This window comes from Dendrobium catenatum, unplaced genomic scaffold (assembly GCF_001605985.2).
Source record: "Dendrobium catenatum unplaced genomic scaffold, ASM160598v2 fragScaff_scaffold_1417, whole genome shotgun sequence".
Lineage (NCBI taxonomy): Eukaryota > Viridiplantae > Streptophyta > Magnoliopsida > Asparagales > Orchidaceae > Dendrobium > Dendrobium catenatum.
Window position 1 is genome coordinate 599,016 of NW_021319879.1, and position 20,509 is coordinate 619,524.

Here is a 20,509-nt window from a genome sequence, read left to right on the forward strand (position 1 = left end):
ATTTCTATACAAGTTATTCTTAAATCGTAAATTCTCTACTATAAATTTTGTATAATTATTAGTTATAAAATTAATTTTGCGCTCTTTATCTCTCTCTATATATTATCTTTTAAAATATATGTACATTATAATTAACTAATTCTATTTTTAAACATTTAAAATTTCAACTTTGATATTTTTTTTAAATTAATTAATAATTATTTCTAGAAAAAGAAATTATAATTATTTTTATTTTTCTCCTTCCAATTAAAACCCTAACATCTAAAAATTATAATTTTATTAAAAGAACAAGCCTCGCCTCTCGTTGTTACAGTGCTCGTGTTCATGCTCATATTTGTGGCCCTCGAGCACGACTTTATCAGCCTCGATCTCCACTTAATCTTTCTCACTCTGGTTCTCTCTTCTTTCTATCTCTTTCTCTCTTGGTCTCTCATAGTCTACCTCTCCCTCTTTTGATTTATAAAGTAAAAGAAGCCCTTCGTCTTCCCTGATGCGTAGTGATGGAATTATCTCTCTTTATTTCTCGACACTTTGTGATGTTGGATAATCCTTCATTTTCACGTATGCGAATTAGCAAACAAAGTTTTTTTGAATGAAGTCAAACGGACTGTTGTTGGTTTGGAATTCATCTTTGTCTTCCCTCTATACTAAGCGACAAAGGCTCGGAGTATTACATACAACAATAACAATATCAAGCCTTTATCTCACTATGTGGGGACAACTACCTGAATTCTTTTTCTCCATTGTGTCTTATTAAGTTAAATTCTCATTTGAATCTAATAAAAAAGGTCATTTCTAACACTTTCTACCAAGTTATTTAGGTTTACCTCTATCTTTCTTAATATAGATCAGATTTAATTCATATACTGTTCTAACCGGGGTCATTGAAAGACCCAAGTTTTATGTGACCAAATCATCTTAGGAGACTCTCTAAATCTTATTTTCCATTGGATCTACTCCAACCTTTTCACGTATATACTTGTTTCGCATTATGTCTCCAAGTGTAAAACCACTCATCTACCTGAGCAACCTCGTCTCTTCAAAACTTAACTTAATTTTATGCTTCTCTTTTAATGACCAACATTCTTATCCATTAAGCATTGCAAGTCTCACCACTATCTTATAAATTTTTTCCTTAAGTTTGACGGGTACACATTTCCATCACACAACATACCTGATGCATTCCTTCACTTCAACCATCCAACTTGATTTCTACTAATAATATCCCAATATATTTTACAATCACATTAAACAGTAGACCTGAGATATCTAAAATGTACACTCGTTTTATGACTTGATCATCCATTGTCATAATCTCACTACTAGATTTATTACTACTAAAATTACACTCCATGTATTTGATTTTCAGTCTACTCAAATGAAAACATTTAAACTTTAAGGTTGACATATATAATTTAACTTTTCTTTTAACTCCGTCTCTAGTCTTATCAAGAAGAAGAATATCATCACTAAAAAGTATGTACTAGAATATCCTCTTAGAAATGTCTAGTAAGAGCATCCATGACTAAAGCAAAAAGATATGTGCTTAAAACGAAGCAACCATGTAATCCAATTGAAATAGGAAAAATCTTAGTCAAACCATATTGTATTTGAACACAAGTAACAACTCCTATATACATATCCTGAATGACTTGAATATAATTATTATAAAATCCTTTATTTTTTAAAACACTCCAGAGCACTTCTCTTGAAATTTTATCATATACTTTCACTAAATCATAAATGTCATATGTAGATCATCATGACTCTCTCTATACTTCTCCATCAAACCTCTCAAGAACTATATTGCTTCTATAATATACCTACCCGGCATGAATCCAAATGGATTTGAGAAACATTGGTATCACATCGTAACATATGCTTAAATAATCTCTCCCATAATTTTAATGTATGACACATTAACTTAATTCTTTTGTAATTCATACTTTGTGCATCACATTTATTTTTAAAAATAGGAACCAACACACTTCTCCACTTATCTGGCATCTTTTTAATCTTCAAAATAATATTAAAAAGTTTTGTAAGCCAAAAAATTCCATGAAATTTGTCTAATGCTATAAGGAGTTGATCTTCATGTAGTTTTGGTTTTGACAATATATTTGATTGGGTACCACAATGTCACACCCCAGTTTGACTCACCCTCTACCATGAACTGAAGTATAACAGAGAAAGATTTCAACGTATCAAACTCCACACTTAACAACAGGAAGCATGTAATATACCTTATTGAACCTCAACATAATTAAAACAAATACAGAGCTCTACTAAAACTTTTAAAATTCATTCACATTCCCAAAAGTCTTTACATCTAGCATTCAGATCTCGCTTTAGATCTCTTGCACCCCAAAACATACTTACATCAAAAGAACGGTCACCTCTTTTTATTGTTCCAAGGGCTCCTTCCCCTTTCCTGCAGTACAACCACTGCTAATGAGCTTGGCTCAATGAAATACACAAGCAAGTTATAAGAAATAATAATGAACCATTAAGAAATACCATAACTATGCTAACATAATTAAAACACATATTGAAATGTCATATTGAGCCTGAAAGTGCCTAGCAGTATTATTTATCTTACCAAAACTATTCCACATCTTTAAATAAGTTATAGAATGGCTATAAGCTTTTGCACCATTCAACTTTCCAATTCAAGGTTGGGTCTAATTTCCCAACTTTTAGAATGGAAGTTGTTCTCTCATTCAGGGTTGAGTCAAATTTCTCAACTTCTAGAATTAAGAGTGTAGGCTTACCTCATCAGGTCTTTCGCCTTTACTTGTGCGGGCCTATCCCCCATATATAACTTATTTCGCTTTTCATATAGTCATCCTTTTTAGAGCTAATGACATATGCTTTTGATGATATAGTTGCGCTTTAGCTGCTCTTCAGTTACCCTTTAGCTTCCCTTTAGGTGCCCTTTAATTGCCCTTTAGTTGCCCTTTAGGTGCGCTTCAGGTGCCCTTTAGGTGCGCTTTAGGTGCCCTTTGTTTGCACTTTAGTTGCGCTTTACTTTTGCTTTATGAATATTTACCCTTCTATGCTTACTAAATCATTTACATTGCTAAAGATTATCCTTTACATAAACAATTTCATACTTATACAACCATATTCATACAAAATAACCAAAATCAACTAGAATACATGTGATTATAAACATAATCAAGAAGATGTGCAATAATAAAACATTTACTAATTCTTATAATCTTGTTTGGGTATCTCACCTCATGAGGAATTGGTTCTCCTAGACTCAACCTTCTTTCCTTTTGTAAATAACCTTCACTAAACTTCCTCATTCAACAGCACACCTTTTTCAAATTTTGGTCACCACTGTACCAGTTCATTTCTCAATATTCTTGAATTAAGTAACCACCACCTTCAGCTATATTTTAGAAATTCCAAAATTGTAATTCAACACAAAGATTACAGAAATTGCTATCTCAGATTTCTGAAGCTTAAAACTCCCACCTCAATTTCATTACATGATAAATCAGCTACCAAGCTTGAAATTCCCACACACAACCCGCCTCTTTCAACTCCAGTTCTCCCACAGCTTGCAGAGCTTCGTCTCTTGAATGGGAAGGAAAAATAAAATTAAAGAATGGCTACAGGTGTTGCTAATATAATAATATAACCATTCCACTAAAAAATGCATTCTTTATTATAATACTATATAATTAATTCCACTAAGCCACTATACATTAATGCTATCCGTTGGATGAAGTATGCGAGAGATCAGCCATTGCATGTCAAGCTAAGTGGATATGCTATAGTAACCATAAATAGGAAAATGAATTATTTACTTTAGCAATTAAATCATTTATTTAAATTAATGCTAATTATTATTACAGCTAATACTTTTAATTATGTGTTTAGAACAAACTCATTTAAATGATAACATGCCTTTTACATGAATACAGATAATTATACTATAAGGATCAAAATTAAAATTAAAAGCTAATAAAATAATTTGACATTTTCCATATATGAAAACAAATAATGGATGATTTTATTGAGAAATATTCCTACTTACTTTAACAAACTTTGGGTATTATACACAAGAACTGATGTGAGGAGCACTAATGAGAAAAGATTTATGTCGGAGCTTTGTGGAAATCACTAATGATATGCATGATGGAGCAATGCCTAGCATTAGAAGTAAATGTGGTGATTGAAGAATTCTCAATTGCAGTACGAGTATTATTAGGATAAATATTGGGGTTTGCACTATGATATTGGATATGGAGATGCTTATAACTGATATTCAGGATTAGGTATTTTCTTGCATGCTATTTGTATATATATTTGTTTGACAGATGAGGACACTGTTGAAATCAATGAAAAATAGAGTAATGACGAAAAAGTTAGAAGATAAGGAGCTTAGAATAGTTTGCACAAAGATTAAGTATATGATTATGTAATTTTAGTGGATTCGAAATTGATGATTAAACATTAATGTTGGAAGGTCAGTTCACAGTTAAGTGTAATATATTTAAATATTTTGAATCCATTATATAAATAATGAGGTGAAGATGGTGAATTCAAAATTTGAACTCTGACTGTTAAAATTAAGACATGTTTTGGGATCACACCATGATAAGTGAATTTTATAAATTGACTTTTTATTGGCTATCTTTTATTGACTTGAATGACAAATAAGTCAATATTAGCAAAGTTGGTTGGCCTAAAGTCGGTATTGTGGTGTGGTAAAACTGTGGTATACAGTGAGAAATACTAAATATTCAAAGACAATGGGAGTACAACTTATGTAAAACATGATAGTGGAAGATAGATTTTGGGTTTGAGCATGTTAATGGAGGACAACCGATACAAGAAAATTGTGGGAGATAGATAGAATCTGTAAGAGTTTAAAAAAGAAGGTATACCATAGGTAACATGGCCAACAGATTTGCAAAACACCTGCATATATTAGACTTGGCACCTCACACTGCACTGAACAAGAATACATAGAAGAGGATGTAGAAAACTACCTCCAATAGTTGGGCTAAGTATAATAATGATAATGGAGATGAAAGTGTTGTTAATTGTAAAGTACATGTCTTTTATTTAGTCTTAAATTTCTATTAAGTTATCCATGAGAAATAAGTGATTTTGTATTTTTTCAGTTGTTGGAAGCTCTGCCTTGTGTAAGTTTAATTCCAGATGGTGATCAATATTTCGGTTTGTGCTTTTACTATTACATGATGCTAAGCTGTAAGTGCAATGGAGATGCTAAAACATCCATTTTTTTTTTCCAGATTCTCCATTCCCTCTCGCTAATGTTTTTTACTCTTAAATGTGTCTTATATTTTAGATGAGTAGTTTTTAGACATATTTTTGTTCTGAAGCAAAATATGCTTTTTGAAATTATAACTGATTTTGCAGTAATAGATTACGGATGTTCCATTTAAACTCTCATGTTACTTATGCCACTACTTTTCTTGTAATCCCTACCTCCACTAAGAAAAGAATAACAAGTGAACTTGTCATATTAACAATGAAGCACTAATGTTGAACCCTCTTCCAAGTGTTTAAGTTGGTGTCTTTTCCTTACCATAGATTGCTAATTATACATTCAATGTGGTGACAAGAACCCATGTCGCTTGTCATACTCTGCAATGAATGAATTCGTCATGCTCAATGACATGTTATTTGTTTTTGATGATGTTGATATATTACGTTAGTGACTAGTTTACCCTTTCCTAGTCCCATGGATGTATTCAGTGAAGTTACTCCCATAATTTTGTGCCCCCTTTTACTCCGACTATTCATGATTTATTATGGTGATGTAAGTTATTTTTCAGTGCATCGTTGAGGAGGTGCAGGCTCCCATACAAGCTCGTTCACGTAAAGGTCGATTTATATCTGGGTAATTGTTTGTCAGTGATTACTTTGTTTCTCCTTGAGTGAAAAAAGTCATTCTACCTTTATGATTTTCATATATTTTCGAAGTTAAAAAGTGCAGTCTATTTGTAGCTAGGATAACTAACGAAGAAAAATTTATTTTATCCCAAGTAATATGTTGAATTATGCTCTCTTTCTAGGGTTTGTTGTGTAGACATTGTCTCTATTTTCCTCTTTTTAGGATTTATTAACCATTGAAATTCAGACTAGTTTCTCGCAGCTGCACTAATATTTTCTGTATGGTTTATGCATGATTTAAATTCTTTTCATTTGACATGTCTTCATTGTGAATGCCTTAATGGTTATTTCTGTGATGCACACCTGCCTACTTTACTGAATGGTCATGCTTGGGTTAGTTTTGTTTCCTTTTTTTAAAAAACTAAAACATGTTTTGGTGTTCTCCTTATTTTTTGTTTCATAACAAAAAATAGAAACTTCGTTCGAAATTGAAAAATAAAACTAGAAATCATCCATATTTAATAGCATAAATTAGTATTTCATACATAATTAATTAATTTAAGTTAAAATTATTCTAATTATGTTTTATTTATACCCTAATTAAGTGAAATTGTCATTCTAATCTCAATTTAATTGACTTCTTAGGTTAATAAACATTGTAAGTAATATATATATAATTGGTAAAATTCAAAATTTCTTAATATTTACTTTATTAATTGATAACTTTGTTATACCATTTCAAATAATAAGAATTATTTATTACTAAAATATAAATTATCATGATTAAACTTTAAATAATCTCTGACTAGATTTGACATTTACTTCAGTTATTTAAGGGTTAGTTACTGCTTCCAATATTGATTGTGATGAGTAAATTTTAAGGAAAAAAAATAATTTAATTATAATCTTAAATTTTTTCATGATTAACTTGAATAATTTCATAATTCTCTATTACTTGGCTAATTGATTTATTAAGTAATTGCCTTTGGCTTAATTATCATTGTTAAGTATTGATTAAATCTTGAACATATTTACTAAAATTTAATTATTCTATAATTAGGTTAATTAAATAATAAATGACAAATTATTTTGAATAATTAATCAAGTAATTTATCATACTAGATCCAACTATTATGATTAATGGAGGCTAATCAAAATATTATTTGCATTAACTTATGGAGCACTATTCTTATTGTTCGTAGAGAGCTATCAAACAAAACAAAAAAGTTTTTGCGGCATTAAACTTTGAAGAAAGTTGAATTGGTGGTCGGAGGTGTGACATCCCACGCTGACCCTCTTACCAATCAACGTGGGACGCAACAAAGAAAAACATACAATTTATCTTTCACTCTAAATTCATAAATATTTTAATATTTTTCATGACTTAATTCATCGCATTCATCAATGAAGCAAAAGCATTCCAAATATTCTATTTATAAGTTGTGCATACATATTGAGCAACCAACCCAAAAATATTTTCATAACAAATATCCTACATTCCTCAGCTCAAGACCCATCTTATACAGAGCTATACAACAAAATATAAGTTTTAAATTGACTTTGATTCTACTGTGCCTCTATCTTATTCTTGCTCTTTCCTGAAAAATTGTTAGAATAAAATTTTGATGAGCTATGAGGCTTAAAAAGATATGCAATTCTAATACAGAATTTAAGTATAAAAAATAATGAAAAATATGAATGTATTTATAACAGAACAAAATTTATAACTAAATATCATTTGTATTCCAAACATAAAATTTCATAAGCCGTTTAAAACATATGTTTACATAATTAGTAATAGCAGAATACTTGTCAAAATGTCATATATAGAATAATATCTTGTCTGTTACGGATTTAAATGACTAATCTTTAATTTGTTAATTACATATTCTTTTTAATAATTATTTTATTTTCACATTCCATTTTTTCTTAAGCCTAGGAATATGTTCTGTCTAGATGTTTAGGTTTTCTGACGTATTATCATAACATTACTTAGCCCTTAAGGCTTTATCATCATGTTCAATAGAGCCCATGCAACACCCAATGATATCATTATTGAACTGCATTGAGGTTCTAATGCTTTAATTGGGGTCCCTGTTGCCCTATTGCCCTACCTGTGCGTGTATCATAACATATTATTGCCACCCATCAGCTAACATGAGATTCCTTAGGATTAGCAGTTTTTGATCCATGTATCTAATTTATAATTTAATGTTTCATAATTATTTAAAATAATAAGTAATACAATACATGCATAGAAAGGAACATGGTAGATAACCCATTGCTTTACTTTTAAAAATTTTATCAATTAGTGAAACTTTATAATCGTCAGATACTTAATTCTTGAATGTTTAAAATCTATGCTGGATTGTTTGGACGTGAATACTATGCTGTGAACGTTCATTATTCAATATGAGAATTTTCTAATGCATTTGATTCTTTAGCTCGAATGCAAATATAATGCAAACAGACTAAATAATTTGCATCCTGAATTAGGCATTTGCATTATCTTACCAACGTGATGAGTTGCCTCCTCAATTCTTACTTCTCGCAGCTTTTTACGTTTGTAAATCACCTTAAAACTTTCTTGTTATATGCCACTTGAATCCTGAATTCCCTTCCTTATAATGCTTGAAACCTCTTTTATTCTGCCAGTAGCAATTATTTTAATTAAGTAATAATAAAGCTTAATGATAATCATTTAAGTTATAATTTGTCACTAACTAGCTTTGATAATGACCAAGAATTATTGGTTTAGTTGTTAAATCAGTTAGTTAAACCATAGAAAATTATCAAAATTATTTAATATTTTTGAGATCTTAGTGATTTTATTTATAACTTTTTAATTCCTAATTATTCTTATTAACATATAATTAACTTAACTAATATAGTTAGTCTAATTTCTAAAAAAAATAAAAAAAAAGTTTAATTACTGAAGCCAGTTACTTGGGCATGTTCCAGGTCTGGTAAAAACATCCTTATTTGTCAACTTTATAAGTTTATTTTGATAATTTGCTTGGTCATTGACTATAAGAAAACAAACCTATCTTTTTCCTCAATGATTTTCTGGTATCTTTAATGTCTTGTTTTCTTATACACTTTATTATAATTGCCTATAATTAGAGCAGAAAATTGCTATATCATCTGCTCTCTGGAAATATTGTTTTTTCCAGAAATTGCCTTTGTCTTCTTCCCCTGTAAAGTGCTTGGAAATGAGTTATGAGTTGTAGAATAGTCTGCGTTTCCTTCACAAAACGTGAGAATTGACTTTGTTGGTATACCAATTTTATTTAACTTATTTCTGGGTATTATTTCATTTCCCAACAGGCTTTTCTGCGAAGCAGACTAGCGTTACATGAAATTAATTATTGGTATTTACTCAAAAAGAAAGAAAACACTGCAGTGCTTTTATATTAATGTTCTGATAAGTTACTTCTCTCTTATGCAGCCATGCACACCCTGGTAGCCCATATGTCTTTGGGCTCTCTGGGGCTGATCATGATGTTGATTTCCCAGAACCGATGCCTGTAATTGGTAACCTTATATGTCTTTTAGATATTATGTTTTTTCTTATATTATTTGTTTGCTAAGCCTTTACCATCTTGATTAGCAAGCTATTATGATTTCATCTTGTTTTGACAAGTGTGCGTCATAGATGTACGGTCCTTTATCCATGTTGCAATCTTAACAATCCATGAATCATTTTAAGTTTTAAATTATAATCTCCCCTTCAATCCAATTTAGCCTATTCTCAACTAGGCTGCTAGCATACCTATGCATTGGCAAATTCATATCTGCACATGGATCTTAAGGTTGTTGGCACTTTTTTAATGCTAAGGTTCTTTATGAGAAATGGAGGACCCAAGTAGAGTTGGGCTTTGCTTAACAGGGAATGTATCTGAAGGAATAAATATACCATTTAAATTGGTTAACATATGAGAATTTATTTTTGTATCTTTCTTGTACTTGAAATAAATTGAAGACTTGAACGAAGGTGAAGATAAGAAGTCAAATCTGAATATTTACAATTTTGAGTATTAAGGTTTTCACTTCCTTTTCTCATTCCAAGCCCTGCCATTCAGTGACATCTTGATAATAATTCTTTAAGTTTGTTGTTGATGTAAGCTTCTAAATTTATGGCCATAAGAAGAATTGCAAGCTAGTTGCTTCGGATCCATGTTTATTTTCTCTTTTATGTAATTTGTTGAAAGGATTATTATGCTTTTTGTCTTTTGAGTTTCTAATGGCATTTGTCAAGCCTCATTTTGACCCCTTATGATCAAGCATAAGACGTGATGGACGAGCAACCCGACCAGGCACATTTCCCTTTGTCGCTCATCTTGTTTTTCAGCAAATAGGGTTGAGTAGGTAGAAAATCTTTTCAACTTTATTGTCACAAATTAGATTTTTTTTTTAAATAATCATCTATTAGATCCATTATAATCATTTATACTCATTCACAATTTAAATGCCACATTGAACTATAAAGCTTCTAACAAATCTCATCTATAATTAATACATACCAGATGTCTAATTTACAACATATCCATTCTTCTTCTTTGATACACCCAAAACTAGACATCAAAACACTAAGACGATGGACAAAATTTTGTCACCTTATTATGGCTCAACCCGCTTCTTTCTTCAATTGAAAAAGAATCATATAAATATTTGGTCAGTTAAAAAACTCAGTGGGACTAGCCACTCTAATTTAGAGTTCAAAATATAACAAAAAGGGGGATAACAGTTATGTTGGTTTTTAAGTTGATATGAGTATCCGTAACATTAGAAATAACGAGCTTAGTGTAATATATATCAAATTAAGACATGATTTAACAAATGAACATGTATAAGGATACAATAATAAGCAATAACCATGAGTGTATGAAAGGAATGAATGGCGATTGTTTAATATCCAATCATTTAGTGTATCATGTTAGATACTAGTATCTAAATACCAATTCCTTTTATTTTTTGTTGTCATTCTTACTTGTTATAGTGATGAGGGCATCCGACTTTGGAAAGTTTATCAGAGGTACGGCTTGGGATCTAGGACTACGATCGGATTATTGTATTTCTGAGCATTTATTTGTATTTGATTTATTATGTGTAATTTTTCATTTTTACCCTCACTTGAGGGAGTAGATTTATGTGACCCTAGGAGACACATTTGTCTTTTGATGCTTTATTGTATTTTGTATATTTATAGGCCTTCCTGCTTGGGAGGATGATGGTTATTATGAATGAAAATTTTTGCACTTTGTGTCTAGGTGTGTTTGAGAGCCTTGAGAGTTCTTGTGAGAGCTTATGTGAAGTCCCTAGGTGAGGGCAAAGCAAGACCTGTCAGCCGCAGGAAGCATCCGGGCTCACGGTTTATCTCCGCCTCCACCCCCATTGAGCTTGCCACCACCGTCATCTCCTTCCAATGCTCCAACCGACCACTTCCTTTCTCCTCCTAACCTTGACTATGCAAAACCTCTCCTTTCCCCCCTCTTCATAGCCGCCGACTACCTCCTTGTTCGCATGGCTGAAACCATCATGACCCCTTCTTCCCGTTCCCTTGAAAATTTCAAATTAATCATCTAATATTTTCTTAAATTAGCTTAGCGTTAATTTTGGAAAATCTGAAATTCAAATTTGAAATATCCTAAAGCCTTTAAATCCTTTCCCAAATTATCGGGTTATGTTCGGAAATATTTCCCATTCAATCAATTTGAATATTAATTGGAGATCCCAATTAATTTCCCTTCCTAAATTAGCCTAGTATTAATTAAAAAAAATCTAAAATTCAAATTCGAAACCTCCTAAAGCCTTGAAATCCCTTTCCAAATTATTGGGTTATGTTTGGAAAGATATCCTAATCAATCATTTTGAATATTAATTGGAGATCCCAATTAATTCCCCTTCCTAAATTAGCCTAGTTTTAGTTTGAAAAATCTGAAATTTAAATTTGAAATCTCCTAAAGCCTTGAAATCCTTTCCCAAATTGTTGGGCTATGTTTGGAATGATATCCTAATCAATCAATTTGATATTAATTGGAGATCCCAATTAATTCCCCTTCCTAAATTAGCCTAGCGTTAATTTTGGGAATTTGAATTCAAATTCGAATTCTCCTACAAGCCTTGAATTCCTTTCCTAAATTGTTGAGCTATGTTTGGAAGGATATCCGCATCAGCAAATTTGAATATTGATTGGAAATCTGAATTAATTCCTCTTTCCTTAACTAGTAAGCTATCGTTGACAACCCCACTAAGGTCCCAAATCAGCCCCCTAATCAATTAGTGCTTGCTGCCCCTCAATTTCATGCTAGGAGCTTGTTGTTTCCCTCCCAAATCATCACAAAGACAGCCGCTTACTGCTGAAATACAGGATCAGCCCATTTTCCAGCACCACTACTGGTTGTTCCAGGATTTGGTGCCTATATAGTTGCTTTCCAGAATTTCTGGAGACATTAGAGTGTTGTTTAGGTGTGCAAGAGGGTTCGTATTGCTGTCCTTTCCACATAGGAAGCCAAACGACTTCGCCATAGCGTAGTATCTTCTTCCGTGCGGGTAAACTCTTCCCCCCTTGTATCTTTTTGATCCCTCCTCAATCGTGGCATCATTTTCTTATGAAAACTTATCCGCTTAGCCTACATCAAGAGCGTTGTGTGAGTGAGCCTTTGTATTGACTAATCTATTTGTTAATTAGGGATTGTCTCTAATACACCACGTTAGCATGCTATTAATTAATCTGTTTTTTAATGGTCCTCCCATTAGCATGTGATTGTTTTCGTAAACTTGATTGCCCTTTGAATGGTGAAGTCATTGCTTAAGTTCATCGTGAGTTAATAAATTGTTATGCTCTATTCAAGCACGCGTAATTTTCAAATCAACATCACTTTCATATATAGTTCTACATCATATTGTCTTAGAAATGTCAAATAATACCTGTTTACATTTTGCCACATTTATATATAATATAATCATGTAACCCGTTGGCCCATAATATTCATTGATAAGGGTTGGCGCATAATATTCATTGATAAGGGTTGGCGCATAATATTCATTAAGGGTTGGATTTACTCCAATATAAAAGTTATCGAATGACCCCTCAAAGTTGGGACCCCCCTTTTAGCCTTCATTAAGGCTTATCTTAAAATAACTTTTGCCTTGTGCAAGTTATTATAATCCGCCAACCTACCCCACACGATATAATCTTTAATGGACTTTCTCTTTTGGTAGAAGTATCATAAGTATTTAAACTATACATAACTTTTATATGTACACACATTGTTAATCAGGATCAACCTATAAATATGGCGTAAATTTGCAATAGGTTTTGTAACATATAAATTGTTAAATATTCATGGTTGGCCATAAGACCTGCTCAATATGGACATGAAAGGCAAATATTTTCACTGGTGAACATGTGCTATGTGTTAGAATTTTTGATACCATTAGATACTATAAACATACCCAATATAAAAAAAACATTTACAAGCACGAACAAAACAGTCCAATGTAATTGTAGGAATTCACACACATGAGGCCTAAAATAAATTTTCTCCTTAAATTAAATATCGAATATTTCGTCACCAACAATGGAGTATAGTTAAAAAATATTTTCTTACTTTTATTCTTCTTGTTGATAAGACTAGAGAGGGAGTTGAAGGTAAACTTGAATTATGGAGGTCAACTTTAGAGTCTAAAGATTTTCGCTTTAGTAGATCTAAAATGGAATATATGGAATGTAATTTTAGTAGTAATAGTCATAGTGAAGGGATTGTGACTTTGGGCGATCAAGTTATTAATAATAGTACACGCTTTTGATATCTTGGATCTATTGTTCAGAGTGATGGTGAAATAGATGGGGATATTATCAGCATAATTCAAGTTGGATGGTTGAAGTGGAGGAATGCATCGGGCTTGTTGTGTGATAGACATAACCCTCTCAAACTTAAGGGAAAATTCTATAAGATGGTAGTGAGGCTTGCAATGCTATATGGTGCCGAATGTTGGCCATTAAAAGAGAAGCATAATACTAAGTTAAGTGTATATATATATATATATATATTATATGATAAAAATATTAATTTTGTTAATTTAAATCAATTCCTAGTTAACAACATAAATCTAACTTAAATAACCTCAAAATAACAACTCAAGGATTTATCCCCGTACAAGCATTTATGCTTATCAAATCTTAATCCAAACTCAGATTTGCAGAAGAAATTATGAAAGATCAACTTTTAACCTTAAAACTTAGCTCTCCTCCATCCACTAGCTCTTTGTTCGGCCTATGTTTTTGCAGCTAATGGTTCCAGGAATTAGAAGTGAAATTCTTAGGCGATATATATATCTCAAACACAACAATAACAACAAGCCTTTATTCCATTGCGTGATGTTGGCTACATGAATCTTTTTTCTTCATTGTGTTCTATTCAGAATCAAATTCTCATTTAAAACTAATAAAAAATGTCATTTTTAATACTTTCTAACTATACACACCTATAAACCTAATATTTTTTTAGTAGAAATGCAGACGGTTCTACAATACAATTGTGCCTGATACATTTGTAAGAACTGGTCCAGCCGGTTCTTCTAAACCATTTTTTTTTTCGAATGCGGGTGAAGCAGAGCTTGAACGAATGAGCTGCCCATGTGCGTAAACCTCCAGGCGGGGTCGAATTGTGCCGTTGAGTGAGAAATCTCATGAAGGAAGAAAAAAGAGTGACACCTGATCATGAGAGATATGTCCATTTCACTCGCTCCAATGGAATGAAACGGACTGAAAACAATGGAGGAGAGAAAACTAACTGAGAGGAAAGAGAAGCAGAAAGATGGTAAGTTCATTTATTTTTCATTTTATTTGGCAGTATCTTTCATGATGAAAACCTAAGAAAGTGGTAGTATCTAAATTTAGTACAGTGAAAAAAAGTTTGGAAGAAGAAGAGAAATGAAGTTGGAGTTTTTGAAGTTTCTTCTATTTTTGAGGATGGAGAAAGAAGTAAGCAATTAATGCAATAAAAAATTTGGGTGAGGGACCCAAATTTTTGATCACAAAAACAAAAACAACTTCTTGTATAAAAGAAGACACAAAATACCCAAAAAGAAGAGATAACTTAGAAATTTTAGAACAAACTCTTACATTTCATATAAACGAACACTTTTATAAATAAAGACTTACAACTCTTAAAATTAAACGACTTACAAACAAAGACTCTAACAAGCACCCTAAACTTGCTTACTTTTGAGAAGAGGGATACAGGTGAGGTGGTCACTTGCGGAGAGACGAAAGAGGTTAGAAGCCGAGACGAAGGGTGGAAAGAGCTCGCAAGATTTCCAAAGAGGAGATGAGAAGGAGAATGAAACAAGCTCGCAAGCTTTTCCAAGCAAACCCGCATGTTATAGCTTCCAAAAATCACATTGTCACTTAACATTACTTAAACATACACAAATCATCCCTATATATAGGCATGAGAGGGGAATACAAATAGCCACAACATTAATTTAAATGCTTATTTAAATAGGGAATATGAAAAGCCAACAGTTAACTCCATGAAATGAAGCTCCAAAGCCACGGAAAAGCCCCCATACACTCACGGGAAACAGCTCAGCCAGGAACCGAAGAGGCAGCCGCAAGAACCAAGGTGCCAAGGCACGGAAATCCAAGAGCCAACCGTGGGAACCAAGGAGCCAAGGCACGAGAACCAAGGAACCAACCACGAGAACCAAAGGGACAACAAATGGGGAAATGAACCTCAATTTATGAGCTAAAAAGGCTCTCTACTAGACATTAATGAGCTGATATCTAGTAGAGGAAAGCATTTATGAGCTTGAAACATAAGAAAAGGCTCATTAATGAGCTGATTCAATTAGAACTTTACAAAAATTTCAACTCAACTTGTTTTGACCTATTCCTTGCCTACATCAGCAATTTAGTTATTGAAATTTATATAAAATTTTATTTCTATAATTGAAGGAATAATATATTATTGAATTCAAACGGCAAGCCTTGATTCAATCAATGAAGGAAAGTTCATCTAGATAAAGGAAGGATTTATTGAGGTAATTACCTAATTGAGATGAATTTAATTACATATTATGTTAGAAGATAAAGAACTTTTATTTGGTCCGGTGCAAGGACCTAGAGGAAGGTTCGGTTTTGCCTAAAAAAGTGCAAATACTGAGTTTTTTGAAAAAATATCGAGTTTTTTGAAAAAATACCGAGTTTTTCAAAAAACTCGGTATTTGCACTTTTTGACCTATTTTTGCCTAAAACCGAACCTTCCTCTACATCCAGTGAAAGGACCTAATAATTGCTCGAAGATAAATGTAGAAAGTGCAATTGAGATTGTGGAAGGAATTAAGCCATTTAATATTATATAATGTTGATCAAATAGCCAAAAGTCATCTTTTGAAATGGTTGAAGTAATTTGTGTAATTTTGAACAATGAAAGATTTTCATAAGTGAACTAAGAAGAATAATTTGAAGCCTTTATCAAGCTCGAGAGTTGGAAGAACGAAGGAAAATAAAGTGAGTAATGAAGATTATATGAATAGAAATGGAAATGTAAATTATCCGCTTTATGAATAAAATGACTAATCCGATTACTATAAAATATAAAAGAAATGAAATACTTAATGATGATTTAATTGAAATGAAAGAATTAAAAGATGGAAAAGGTACACGCATTTACATTATAGGAGTTTAACCTTGTATGGTACTGACTGAGGAATCAATGTACCAGAGCATGTTAAATAAAAATGAAAAATGAAAAATGAAATAGAAATGGTTGTAACTTCAGACGCTAATTGCTTGGCATATAGTTACATATGTTTGATTTTAGGATAAAGAAAATTTATTCCTTTTGCTTAAAGCGGGTGGTGGGAGAATAATGACAAACCAAACAAGATCATATATATCTATTTAGGCGTGCCAATATTTGATACAATCCAAAAAATAGACATGAAAATTATGGATTTGAGTCAACGCATTTAGAAAAAGGGTTGTAATTCAAATATTGATCAAATTGCGAAATTGGGTCGAGTTCGGGTTTAACTCGAAAATCCAAAATCAACTTGGAACTAATCCGGGTAGCGCTAGCACGCGCACGCCCTCCACGCACACCTTCTCTCGCGCTTGCACCTGCTCTAGCATTTAAACCCTTGCTCGTGCCTGCACCCACTCTCTTGCCCGCACACGCTTCTGCGCTCTCCTGTGCACCCTGGCTTGCTGGCCTACCCGTATGCTCTTGCCCGCTCGCGAGTTGTTACCTCGCAGCCTTGCCCGCTCACGGCCATGTTGGTTAGCGGGTTGGGTCGGGTCAAACCAAGTTTGAGGCGGGTTAAGTTTGGGTCTGGATTTTTGACTTGTTTGTCTAATCGGGTCAGTTTCGGGTTGGACCCAAACCCAATTCGAAAACTTATTTTGACAATCCTAGATCTATTGTCGTTGTTGCTGTGGACATGGTCTACTTAGTCATCAGAAGAAGTTGACCTAATTAATTGAAGGATCCTTGTTGGATTTTATTAGTTTTTTCACCCAAAGGGGGCCTTTTAGACTTGGGATGGATATTTGTCTAAGGGCATAACTTTAATCAACTCAAGAGGTTATGCCATTAGGAAGTATCATGACTTTGGCTTTGATCGTAGTTTTATGATGTCATTTTGTGATAAAACCTCATAGTTAGAGTGCTGTAATCATAACCTTTATTTAGGGTAGTCATTTCACTCATTTGACAACAAAATCACTTAGTTAGAGCACGTGTTATTTCCTTGTTAGCATGGGATTTTTTGAGAGTGATTATAACATTACACTTGATATGATGTTTACTATTTATAAGCTATGATTATCTCAAAATTTTTAATCTTTGAGAAACTATTTTGGAGGTTGAATGGATTATTACTTCAAGCTTGGAGAGATGAATGTTGCTTGAAGTTGTTTCTATTTTACAATTTTGTTTTTTGAATTTTCATACTTCTGTTAGAATTTGGGCACGAAATATTGTATTTTGGAGTTGGTGCATTTTGAGAATAGGATCCCATATGGTTGAGATTTTTTTGTTAATACAGCCATCATCAAGGTGACATTGTAGTGACATAAAGTATTTTTATTTGCAATTTTGAAATTTGATTTTAAAAATGGGCCCTTCCGATTATCATGTGCAATGAGCATTTCCATCATAGGGGTATTTGAATTATTTTCACTTGGTTGGTTTGGATCTTTTCAATTCAGCTTGCTTGCAGAGGATTGGGTCTCTGACTTAGATTTCATTTAATTTCTCTTTGGAAGTACATCTCATTGCAGTTCTTAGCAAGTCTATCCCCTGTATGTAGAAGATTGGGTCTATGATTAGCATTTGTGGTTTTGCTTTGTAAATTCAGTATCATGAGTTTGCATTTGAATTTTTTTTTGTTTATGGCTTTGAGGGCATTATGCAATGTAATGTAAAATAAATTATTTTAAGTTTATTGTGCCGATGTTTGTAATTGGGCTAAAGTCTTGTCAACTTCAGTCCATGAGGAGGATGGGATTTTGATATGGCGGTTCTTGTGGAACCGCCTAAGGCGGTTCAGAAAGAACCGCCTCAACCGGCCCCACCTGGGCGGGCAATTTACTACAGGAGGCGGTTCAAAACGGCCTCCCTCCTACCTAATTAAGCTTGCCGCCTATATGTGGGACCTCATAGATTTAAATTTATTTGAATATTGTTTTTTTAGGAAAAGGGTGGGCAGTGGAGAGCTTATAAATAGGAGAGGTAGGGGGAAGGGAGAGGCATGCTTAGATTTGACTCCTACCTAATTAAGCTTGCCGCCTATATGTGGGACCTCATGGATTTAAATTTATTTGAATATTGTTTTTTTAGGAAAAGGGTGGGCAGTGGAGAGCTTATAAATAGGAGAGGTAGGGGGAAGGGAGAGGCATGCTTAGATTTGAGTTTCTTGGAGTTTGAGGGCTCTAGACCTTGTGTCTAGAGATTGGGAGAGAACGATCATCCTCTCGAATAGAGGATCACTTGTATCTTGCTTTATTGTTAGTTTGCTGTTTCGTTATTGCTATTTTACTATTTTTGGGGCTGATTACGCCCAGATGTTTTCTCTATTCTCACTGTTTTCTCTCCAGTTAGTGATAGGCTTGCTTGCCAACTCAAGTATTCCCTTAGGGTTGCTTGCGAACTCAAGTATTTCCTATCAAATTGGTATTAGAGCAAGTCTCGGGACCGATGGAGGGTTGATTTCAACGGATTACAGCAGCAGTTTTTTTCGCTCCAAATAGGAAGAAGTTACTGTTTTTCTTTTCAAATCCTGTTTTTGTAAATCTACAAACTCCGGATTGTGATGGCGGCCAAAAAAGTGGATGCCTTGGAGGAAAAACTTGAAGGGGAGATGAATCAAATCAAAACTACGGTGGAGGAAAGGATATCTTCAATGGAAGGTCAGGTCACTGATCTTCGAGAGATGATGAAAAAATGCTGGAAATTCAAAACCAAGCGGCAACTTTAGTGGCAAAAGGGAAGGAGGAAAAATGTACGAATTCTGAAATTCGTAGGGAGGAAGATGAGGTGGAAATCATGGAAGGAGAGGGAAGAAGACCCCATCTGGAGTGATGTAGGCAAGGTGGTGGGGGGGGGGGGGTTGAGGCAAGGTGGTGGGGGGGGGGGGTCAAAACAAGTTGGATTTTAAATTTGGAAGCTTCTAGGTCCTCTACTAGAATCAGCTCATTAATGTCTAGTTGAGAGTCTTTTTTAGCTCATAAATTGAGGTTCATTCCCCCGTTTGCTGCCCCTTTGGTTTCTCCACTTACCTCTTCTCCTCCCCATTGTCTTCTTGTTTTCTTGTGCTGGGTGACTTTCCCGTAGTTTGCCCTTTGGTTCCCGTGGATGGCTGCTTGGTTCTGTGGCTGGCTGCTTGGTTCCTGCGGCTTTCTGCTTGGTTCCCGTGGCTTTTCTGCTTGGTTCCCATGGCCTCTCTTCTCTGTTTTGCTGTACCGAATGGGGGCTGATGTTTAGTGGTTGTTGGCCTTTCATTTCCCTAAATTTAATAGGTTTAATTAGTGGTTTTAAAGGGCTGTTTGGCTGCCCTCTTTGGTCTTATAAATAAGAGATGTTTTATGTTAAAAAAAGGAGAGATATGATGTGATTTTTGGAAGCCATAACTTGCGGGTTTGTTGGAAAAGCTTGCGAGCTTTGTCCAATTTCTCTTCTTCTTCCTTCTAGGAAAGCTTGCGAGCTTCTCCTTCCTTTCGTCTTGGCTTCTAATCCCCTTCTTCTCTCCGCAAGATCAACTCCATCAGTATCTTTCGTCTCAAGGAATGCAAGTTTAGGATTTTATGTCAAAGTTTGAATGCGTCATTTGTATGTGTCGTTTGTAAGTCATTTTATTTTATAAAAGTGGAGTTTGTGTTTTGTTTTGAAAGTCATATTTTGTCTAAATTTGAGTATTTATTGTAATCTTTTAGTTCCTAGGAAGAGTCTCTTTTTCTAGCAAAAATTTGGGGCCCTCTCCCAAATTTTTGCTCGCATCAAATTTAGTATCAGAGCCAGGTTAGCAAATCCCGGTTTGTCGTGTGTGTCTTAGTGAGTAATATCAGTTGTCATGTAAGTTTTGTTTTTGACTCATGAGTCATGGTCCATGCAATCAGTCTTCG

General features: G+C 33.5%; 1 protein-coding gene across 3 annotated transcripts in view; it reads left to right on the forward strand.

Moving 5' to 3' along the window:
* LOC110111593 (DNA mismatch repair protein MSH1, mitochondrial) overlaps positions 1 to 20,509 on the forward strand; it is a 145,440-nt gene that overhangs the window by 19,272 nt on the left and 105,659 nt on the right. For 2 of the 3 annotated variants that reach the window (XM_020843524.2, XM_020843528.2), the window contains 2 exons: positions 5,820 to 5,884; positions 9,326 to 9,411. In XM_020843524.2, the coding sequence (XP_020699183.1) occupies positions 5,820 to 5,884; positions 9,326 to 9,411 (151 nt within the window). Of the gene's footprint in view, positions 1 to 5,819; positions 5,885 to 9,325; positions 9,412 to 20,509 lie in introns of those variants that run through there. The other variant, XM_020843530.2, reaches the window with a different exon arrangement.